The sequence below is a fragment of the Pavona decussata genome, unplaced genomic scaffold (assembly GCF_977016875.1).
Source record: "Pavona decussata unplaced genomic scaffold, jaPavDecu1.1 SCAFFOLD_254, whole genome shotgun sequence".
In the NCBI taxonomy this organism is placed as follows: domain Eukaryota; kingdom Metazoa; phylum Cnidaria; class Anthozoa; order Scleractinia; family Agariciidae; genus Pavona; species Pavona decussata.
The window spans coordinates 3,778,361-3,788,047 of record NW_028145657.1 but is presented as its reverse complement, the minus strand read 5'-3'; the positions used below and the strand labels follow the sequence as shown (position 1 = coordinate 3,788,047).

Sequence of the window (9,687 nt, the reverse complement as noted above, 5' to 3'; positions counted from 1 at the left end):
CGTACTTTATTGGAACTACTTGAGCCGCTGTATTATAGTACTGTGGATTCTGAGACTTTTTCAAGATGGCGGACGAAGGTGAAAGGAATTTGAAACGAAAACACACTTGTGACTTCCATTTGAAAAAAGGAAAAGAGAAGAAGATGACCCATTTAAAAAGAGAAATTAAAGGAAAAAAGAACCAAAACATCCAGATTCGATTACCTAAAGTTGCTGCGGAGATGTCATCAAACTGGAAAGTTTTACAAGCGGTAAGCTGTTATTAAAAGGTCATTCGATTTCTCTCATGACATAACACATTACTCATTGTAAGTATACTGTAATCGTTGGTCTGTCGTATTGTTATCAATTTCAGATGCTTCAAAAAGAAAGAAAGATCAAAGAAGAAAAGGGGGAAGTGAAAATTAAAAACAAGAAGACATTCAAGAAAAATTCTAAATTTACTCACATTTCAGGTGAAACTGCAGTAAGGCAAGTTTGAACCAAGTAATAAACTTAGAGAACGTATACTGTGGAGCCTGCATAACAAGCTTGTCCACAGGTTCTTCCACCAGAAGTTGAAATGAGAGCAAAAAATTCAGAACAGGGGGCTGGGGAGAGGAAGACTGAGAAGAGCTCAGCGTGGCCTTTTGTTTGCTCTCATTTCAGCTTTTGCATGTTCAAAAAGCGAAAAAACACATGAAAACATGACAGAAATGCATGTTACATAGGCCATGTGTTGTGGTTCATTTTTTATCGTACTTTGTTTATAAAGACATTATATAACACTTTTGCAGCTAATCTTGATTGCATGATTTAGGAACAATTGACTCTTGATTATGCGTGACTTTAATGAACGATCCTTTCATTTAGTTGTCCAGGTGATCATTTGACAGCTTAGTAACACCTTTTTGTTAGTTTAAGACAAGTATTTTTGGGTTTCGATTTTCAGTTGTGACAATATCTAGGTATTACTTGGATCATTTTGTTTGTCCTTTGTTTCGCCGCCGTTAGTTCCTATACAAGCAAGAGAGATCCACTCTTCAGGTAGTTTTTGCTATCCCATTATTTTGTGAAGCTTAACTTTAGGAAAAAATTCCATAGCAAGTGTTGTAATTTTGCTTTCAGAACCCGTCTTTGACATATGATTACAGATTAAGTGGCTTGATGCATATGCATTCGTGACCTTTCGTACTAGTACTCACTATCATAGATACGAAATTACAAAAACAGGAACAAATAATAATGGAACCTAGATATAGACATTATGTGCCTGGATAAATGAAACAGGACAACACACTTCATAATGTGTCAAGTTTGGAGATAATTGGATCTGGAAAATTCCTCTGAGTGCCAAATTGGATACAGCTATAGGCTGCAGTATACACTTGTATGTTGTAGGTGTGATATTTCCAAATTGGATGCATGTAGTCCTGTTACTGTCATTTAATATTGATAATTCTATGTCAGGTTGTTGATCATTATCTCATTTGTTCCTGCTTCACATGCATGTACATGTAGCATAATTTGTTATTTAGTTTCAGAAGTGTTCAAAGTAAATTACATTTTGTTTCAGTTCCGGTGAAGTTTGGTTTGATGATGTCGATCTTGAAGATCTTGGGCAGGTCACAGGCTCCAAAAGAATTAAAACATCAGATGATCAAGATCCTAATGAAATTCTGGTTACTGGCAGTATTGAAGGGTTAGTATCGTTATGATATTTAACACAGAAAAGAAATTACTACGACATTAAAGTTTTAGCATCATAGAAGTTGCATTATATTCATTCATGACAGGTTCTCTTCAGTTTTCAATTCATAGTTAAGTATGTCAATTTCAGGCTGACTAAAAAGATTGCATTGGACTGTGAAATGGTGGGCATTGGTGTTGATGGCAAGCAGCACATGCTGGCAAGAGTATCCATTGTTAACTCGCATGGCCGTGTTGTTTATGACTCATTTGTGGCACCACAGGAAAAAGTTGTTGATTATCGAACTGCTGTCAGTGGTGTGAAACCTGCAGATTTGAAAAATGGTAAGTTGGTAAATAAATGTCACTTCACCACATACATGTATAGCCAGGTTTGTTAGTCAACCAACTGTTTGGCCAGTCAATCCATGATTCAGTCTCTCAGTGAGTTGAAAAGTTAGTTACTCACTCACTGAACCCTCTCATGCATTCATTTAGCCAGCCTGTCCACCAACTTGTCAGTCAGCTTGCAAATCATCCAGTCAATTAATTGGCCTACCAGCCAGTAGATAGTCAGTCAGTCAGTCAGTCAGTCAGTCAGCCAGTCAGCCAGTCAATCAATTGGCTTACCAGCCAGTCAGTCATGATCAGTCAATCAGTCAGTCAGTCAGGCAGTAAGTCAGTAAGTCAGTAAGTCAGTAAGTCAGTAAGCCAATAAGTCAATAATTGGCTTTCCTGTGAGTAGGTTAGTCAGTCAGTGAGTCAGTCAGGAAAGTCAGTACATTTAAATCAGTTAGTCAGCCAGCCCCCCAGCCAAGCCAGACAATCAGTCAGTGAGTTAAAAGTCAGCCAAGTCAGTAAGTCAGTTTGTCAGCCATCCAGGTAGTCAGTCAGTCAGTCCCTCAGCCAGCCAGCCCATCAGTCAGTCAGTCAGTCAGTCAGTCAGTCAGTCAGTCAGTCAGTCAGTCAGTCAGTCAGTCAGTCAGTCAATGTCAGCATTGAGTGAAGCCAGTCAATCAATTAGTCAGTCAGTTTAATTTTTGTTTTAAACAAAAGTTCAACATTTCAAACCAAATTAAACGTCCCTCAGTTGGAACATTGTGAATAAGAGGCTCTGTTATGTGTAACAGTTGTCCCAGGCCTTCAAGTGCATTCACTTGGTATTCCAAAGAAATTGACGTTTCCATCACGCCTTTTGCAAATTCTTGATGAAACACTATTGAGCGGCCACTTGGCATTTTCCCAAGGGTGGCCGCTTAATAGAGGTTTAACTGTAATTTGCTTCGAAAAAAACGTTCAACTTGTCACTCACTTTTGTGATAATTTTATTTTCAGCTCCAGACTTTAAGACAGTTCAGCTTGAAGTTTCAAAACTTCTTAAAGGGAGAATACTTGTTGGACATGCTTTGAGGAATGACCTGGCGGTGCGTCATGCAATGTGTCTTTCATTAGTGTGAAGTTTTCTATCTAGAAATAATTAAATTCACAAGGAGCACACAGAAAAAAAGAGTTTCAATAAAGGAATTCTTGAACCTTGTTACAAACTCCTTCCCAGGGTCTCTCCTCTTCCAGTCCTCTGGACCGAGAGAGAGATGGGGAGAGGAGTGACCCTGGGAAAGAGGTTGACCTTGTTAGTGTAAATAAATTGTATTGTAGTTATAATAATTGTATTGTAATAATTAATTATAATTATAATAATTATTATTATTGGATCCAATCTGTTTATTCCACAGGTGTTACTTCTTGATCACCCTCACAAAAATATTCGAGACACAGCTAAATACAAACCATTTCAAGAAATAGTGAAGGTAAAGGAAGTTCAAGTTAAAAGAGTGAATTAAACAATTATTTCTTTTCTTTTGCATCAAAGGGTAACACATGTATACAAGAGCTATGATTATAACAACTGGGAGGAACTTAATAAAAGTATCACTGGTTGCCCCTGGATGGAATGCTATTCCAAGATAAGGGACAGCATTTCAGGCAGCATTTGTTAGCTTTTTCCAACAATTTTACTTCTTAGGCTGGGAGGAAAGGTGTTTAATTCAATTTTGATGAAGAGAAAAATTATGTATCTGAACTTGTTCAGTGGCTGGGAAATAGGTTTGTTGATCTTTAATGCCTGACACTTTAACTCCTCCAAGTAGCACCATGGAATGGCTTAGAGTACATGTATTTCTTCCTCCTGTATGGGAGTCTATCATCTCAATTTTTTTACATGCGATTTTTTTTGTGTTTGCTATCATCAGTCTTCCCACCTGTAACAGGGGTACTCTATTTGGATTGGATCTTCTCAAACTCATAAATAATTCAAAAGCCAAAGACAAAGGAAATCATGCACCTTGACGTGTTTGGATATCTTTTGAAAAATTCCTTATTTTTGCATCCTTAATTTCTCTTTCAAAATCAGTTTGTTTGAGAAGTTTTATCAAACACTCACCACAGTGTTTCATCACAATATCAGAAACCTCGAAGTTCGTCAAAAATACTCCGCTATGCATCGTATTTTCAACTCTCTTCTCTGTGTTTGATACGTGATGAAACACTGTGTCTCATGTTTGATATATTACATGCAGTCACCTCTACACACAGATAGTAGACACTACCCAACTGCTGTAGGATGTCGGTGGTCCTTATCACCCATGATGGATGCACATCATTCTTTTCAAGCAATGAAACAGTTATCATGATATATTTTTCACAGAAGTCATGGTAGTTGAATTAACTGAGTAGACGTTTCATTGTTTTCTTGTAGAGTAAGACACCAGCTTTAAGAAATCTTGCAAAGCAGCTGCTGGACATAACCATTCAACAAGGAGAACACTCATCTGTGAGTATTTACAACAACAAAATCCAAAACTCTCATGATTATGTGGACACCTCTCTAAAGTTGATGTCCTGTCTCTGAGTTTCTGTCATACTCCAGTCCCTTGTCGTTTCTCCCTCATGGGTGGTGGGCATCTAGGGCTCTCTTATAGACCCTATGCAAAAATGGCCAATATTTTTAAAATTATTTTGTTTGCATTCAATTTAGCCTTACTAACCTTGTTCTTGAGTTCAAAAATCAAAAGAAGATCTTATCTGAAATGAGGCTTATTGGGCTGATTTGAATGTTAGCGATTTTTGCATAAGGTCTATGGCTAGCTAGTTCTGTAAATACTGGAAAGAGTCTATTCAGCCTCTCTCCTGCTCTAGGGGGCTTCTTTATTCTCAGGCCTCAAGAAGCAGCGGCTTATTACCATGAATAGGAAGAGAGTGGGCTTATTTCAAATCAAAACTTTTGAGTACAACTAAGATCAGCTTTAATTTCAAAAACTTCACCAGATGACTAACTGAAACATAAAACTGATTGAGTATGTAACAGTGATGTCTGCATAACACTGCATAAGAAAAGCGTAGCCGGCAGAAAGGCAGTCAGATGCCAGCTCCTAGAAATGCCATCTACAAGTGCAGTCTTTGTAACAGACTGCCATTCCCGTATTGGATTGCACAGCTACAATGTATAACAGGTGCTACTTAGGCAACGCCATCTAAATTAGTCTTTCTATACTCAGTTGCATACATGTGCCATTATAAAGTTGGATACCTTTTGTAAGGCAGTCATGTACTTATGAAGTTAGTCAGCCAAGGAAGTATTCATGTTTTCAAACTTACTTCTTGTCAACAGGTGCAAGATGCACAAGTGGCCATGAAACTTTACATGCTGCACAGAAAACAGTGGGAAAGACAATTAAAGGAAACCAAATTCAAGAATTTTAAGACAGGACAATCAAAGAAACATGCGGCTACAAGGCAAATTAGATAGCAGTAAAGGGGCTGTTGTACCACAGGTATACCAAGTGTTACAGACCCTACATTGTTTGGTGCCACAGTTCACCAAGTATCAGCGACCAAGTTTTTGGTCACACTGTATGCTGTGAATTAAGCTGTTTGCTGTACGTGGAATGATTTACGTACATCAGTGGGTTACTTGGTTATTCAACTGGCAATCAATTCGTAGCTCAGATGTTTCAGTCAGGACTTGAACAGTCAGTCCTAATCAAGAATGGACACCGAAATCTTAGCCTTGCAGTTGACACGGTTTTTCATCATTTGTCTATGGTCCGCTAGTTAGGGAACTGTTTTGGTCAGAATTTCTTCTCTGAATCTCTATTGATTGAGCAGTTTTTTACAGATTGTGGAAAAGAAACCAAACATGACATAACCTTTATAGTAGCAAGATGTTGAAAGATAACTTTGCAAATCTGTGTACAATTTCCTGTCGGGTAACAATCACTTAAATTTTACACGGATTTGTCACCAAACAAGATTCAGTATACAGTGTGATGCTCTGCCTTCAGAAAACAGATAATAAGTTTTTTGATCACTGAGTTTTGTCAAACCTGGGGCCGGTTCCTGGAAAACAAGATTTGTTTGTATCCATGGTTGGTGAAGACATAACCGAATAAAATTGAAACGTTGAAATAAAAGTGACTCGAACTCTTCCTGTTGCAGTATCCTTCATGGTCATCAGGGTTTTTTCTTTAGTGCGGAATTGCGGAATTACCACACCCACACATATAAAAAATACCACGGATATAAACGTAATGATTTGAACACGTGCGTCGAACGCGGTGTACTATTCTTACCCAAGGAAGGTTATGGTCCTATTGCAAAGAGGATGGACAGTTGAATAGCTTCAGCGAGCATTGTCATATTTGAAATCGTTCTGTATTACACACCTGCCGTCAAAGTAACTTGTAAAACGGTTCCATGTCTTCTTATTTTTAAACCACCAATCTTGAATATGAGAACTTTTAACATCTTGGCAGTGTCTTGGCTCCGTGTCGTGGGAAAAGACATTCCAAAATCTCGACCGCTAATTTCTAGAATAAACCCCGGTTTAGAGAAAGTTTAATATTGAAATGTTTGTAGGATAATATTTGTTTGCGATTTTTCAGGATATACAATAAAAGCAAAAAAAAACGTTTTATTGCAAAGTTGCATGGAAGACAACCCGTTTTCCATTGTGTCCAATGACCTGCATGCCGGAACACAAATGTTGAGTTACATTGTACCCCGCAGTCAGCCATTGATTTGCTTTTGTTCAGTTTTGTGTGTGACAATAAAACTATAATTTTTGTGACGGGAGTTTTATGATTTTCCGAGTCCATATACAGGTATCTTGAAAATTTTAACAGGCACAATTTTGCACGATTTTCACTAATTCTAAACCCCGAGTTGATCAAGATAAGCAAATAAGTCAGCAGCGAATTAGCAGTCCTGGCGTCACAAATACCAGTGAAAGCGCCGCTCCCCCAACATTGGACTGCACAACCACGAGGTGTCCGGGTAACATAGCTACTTTAGCGTTTAGCTAAAACTGGAATCCGAAAGCCAGAATCCTGAAAGAATTCAACAATAAAAGCAAAAATTAATGTTTCGTAGAAATTTTCTTGGGAAACAATTAACTCAATAAATTACATATAGTTTTTATAGCTCTTGAAAAATTATAAGGTCAGTAAGATTTTCAAATTAGCCTAAGATTTGCTGCAATTAAGCTTATGGCGTTTATTCTAAGGTACTATTTTAGGAACTGGTTTTGTTCTTGAATAACCGCTTGATCCGTTTTAAGCGCAGAGCTTTCAAAGCGCACCAGAACGACACTTATCTATGTGTTGTGGTTTACGAGCATTTTACATTGTAAAATCAGATTGTTTTACAAAGCGTCTTCTCTCTTTCTTAGGGGTACAATAAATGAATAATGTCGATCAAGTGGTTAGCATGCAGCTGGCCAAAAACGTTTCACTGACGTCAACCGCTCTTTAAGATGTGTGTCGTGTCTCGGCTTTGGTCACGATGCCGAGTCAGAGCGACAATGAGATAAATGAACAAATCACACATGTAATGCTCTGATGCGAGAATAGCTGCAACTTGTCATTTGGGCAACAAGGGCTTTCTGTTGGCTTTTCGCTCAGCTGCATTGAGTTCTGCCAACTTGTTTTGTTTTAAAGTTTTGGCATAAGGTCAACATATTCGTTAACTTAGTTTGAACCGTGCTAAGTAGTTACCTAATATAACAACAAGAAAAAAAAAAATAAGATTTAACATTCTTTTCAAGAAGTTAAAAATTAACCGATATATTTTTGTCCAAAATCACTATCAGTGCTAGTTAATTTTCTTTAAGATTTTGTAAAGGAATACATCATAATACACGCACTTTAGATAACTTTTGATTATGTTCAAATAAATATACTGAAGTCAATTTGAAGTGCGATCTCGTTATCCTTGGATGTCGTTGACTGGGGTATACCGGCATTTCCTTAAACTAGCTCCATCCAGCGCATAACCAATAGTTGATATCATTGTCTAGACGTAAAACAATCGTTATATTACCTTCCCAATTATCCTTTGGGTCGGTTTCCTCAGTGAAAAATAATATACCGCACATTTTTTTTAAAGTCTCTCTCGCATTTTTCCCTAGGAACAAAGGTCGTCTTTCGAATTGACTACCTTGAAGAAAGAGTTGAAATTACATGATGCTAACCGTATTTATTCGATTAACCGCCCACCTTCGAATAAGCGCCCACCTCGAGTAAGCGCCCACCCTGAAAGCCCAAAAAGTTTATTAGCGCCCACTCTTGAATAAGCGCCCACCCCACCCCCTCCCAACGACAAAAAAAAAAAAAAATTCTGTACCAGCCCAGCCGAAGTATGAGGAGCGTCAGTTGTGTTCAAAAGTTGGTTTCAGACTGTGGTCAATGAATTTTTACATTGTTTATGACTTTTTATGATAGCATTCGCATTTTATTTTGTCTTTTGAAGCGAAATAAACTTGTCATCCCTTGTGTTGTTATTCTCTAGCTGCTTGCTGCAAATGTTGGGAAAATAATAAGCGCCCAGGGCGGTTAATCGAGTAAATACGGTACTGTATGAACTGATACTAAGAGGCTGTTTACATGGAGGTCAGGAAGATTCTAGCACTAGGAAGATCCTAGAAGGCGGATCACCTTAGCGCCATATGTTTTCTCTATTCAGTTTTATACATGCAAAAAGTTGTACTTGGCCCTAGCGCTAGGATCTTCCTAATCTCGTAGCCAGATCTCAGTTGGTTCGGGATAGGAACTTCCTATCTTCAGGAGAGATAGGAAGATCCTAGCACCATGTAAACTACTTTCGCTCGGAAGATCCTATTATTGGGGACAAACCCCCCCCCCCCCCTCCTTCCCGGGACAAAAAAGAACAAACATGGCGGCAGCCGGACGTTGAGCTGCTCAAGGCCGACAGTTATTCTTCTTTTCCTTATTCACTTGGTAACCACTTTGGCCGAAATTTCTGCATGTAAAGCAAACGAAAAGTTTTTCCGCCTTCTCGGATCTTCCTGATGCTAGGGTCTTCCTCTCTTCATGTAAACAGTCCCTAACTCTAGTGAATACACGAAGATCACGGAAAAGGAGTAATTTCATTAAAATTATTCAAGAAATTTCAGACTTTTGGCTTATTTTCCTCTATTACAGAAAGCGATCCCTGAAGATAGTCGATACTCAATCACGCAGACTGAAGAACAGTTTTCATTTTCGTGTGAAGAAAAGCTTGATCAAAGCTTGGCCCATGTTTCAATTCAACTAGTTGACATACAAATGAAACACACGGTATCAAACTCACAAGCCAATCAACATGCAACAAGTTACACAGAAAAAGAAAAGAAAAGAAACATTTTCCTTTTATTTACATTATGCCATAGCCAAACAACTTTCCTTGTACCGGAAATGCATTACGACACGCAACTATATACAAAAAAACATTTGGACACCAAATTTTTCATACCATTTTATGCGAAACTGTGATGAGAAGTCTTTTCTGATTTTCCAGATTTCGGATTTTAGGTAATCCGATCCCGTTGCTTAATTCGTCGACCGCCCATTAGAAACGTGGACCCCTTCCCCCCTCCTCCCTCCCTGTCCATTACCTCCCCCTGCTCCGTTCCTGATTGATAATAAACGGTCAGCAGTACAATAACACAGAGCAGGCTCAAAACAG

The 9,687-nt window shown here is 38.4% G+C and overlaps 1 protein-coding gene across 1 annotated transcript; it reads left to right on the top strand.

Moving 5' to 3' along the window:
• Nucleotides 1-54: 54 nt before the first annotated feature.
• On the top strand, nt 55-6,053 carry LOC146456656 (uncharacterized). The gene is made up of 8 exons (XM_085092617.1): nt 55-251; nt 356-471; nt 1,556-1,681; nt 1,820-2,013; nt 3,004-3,092; nt 3,402-3,476; nt 4,424-4,498; nt 5,336-6,053. Exons 1-8 carry the CDS (start codon nt 66-68, stop codon nt 5,471-5,473), a joined length of 999 nt encoding a protein of 332 aa, XP_084948743.1. The 5' UTR covers nt 55-65; the 3' UTR covers nt 5,474-6,053.
• Nucleotides 6,054-9,687: the final 3,634 nt, after the last annotated feature.

Excerpts from the sequence above, each read along its gene's own strand:
- LOC146456656 (XM_085092617.1), top strand. The coding sequence starts at position 66 with ATGGCGGACGAAGGTGAAAGGAATTTGAAACGAAAACACACTTGTGAC. Across the intron at positions 252-355 it reads ACTGGAAAGTTTTACAAGCG|ATGCTTCAAAAAGAAAGAAA; the intron begins GTAAGCTGTTAT and ends TATCAATTTCAG. Across the intron at positions 4,499-5,335 it reads AACAAGGAGAACACTCATCT|GTGCAAGATGCACAAGTGGC; the intron begins GTGAGTATTTAC and ends TCTTGTCAACAG.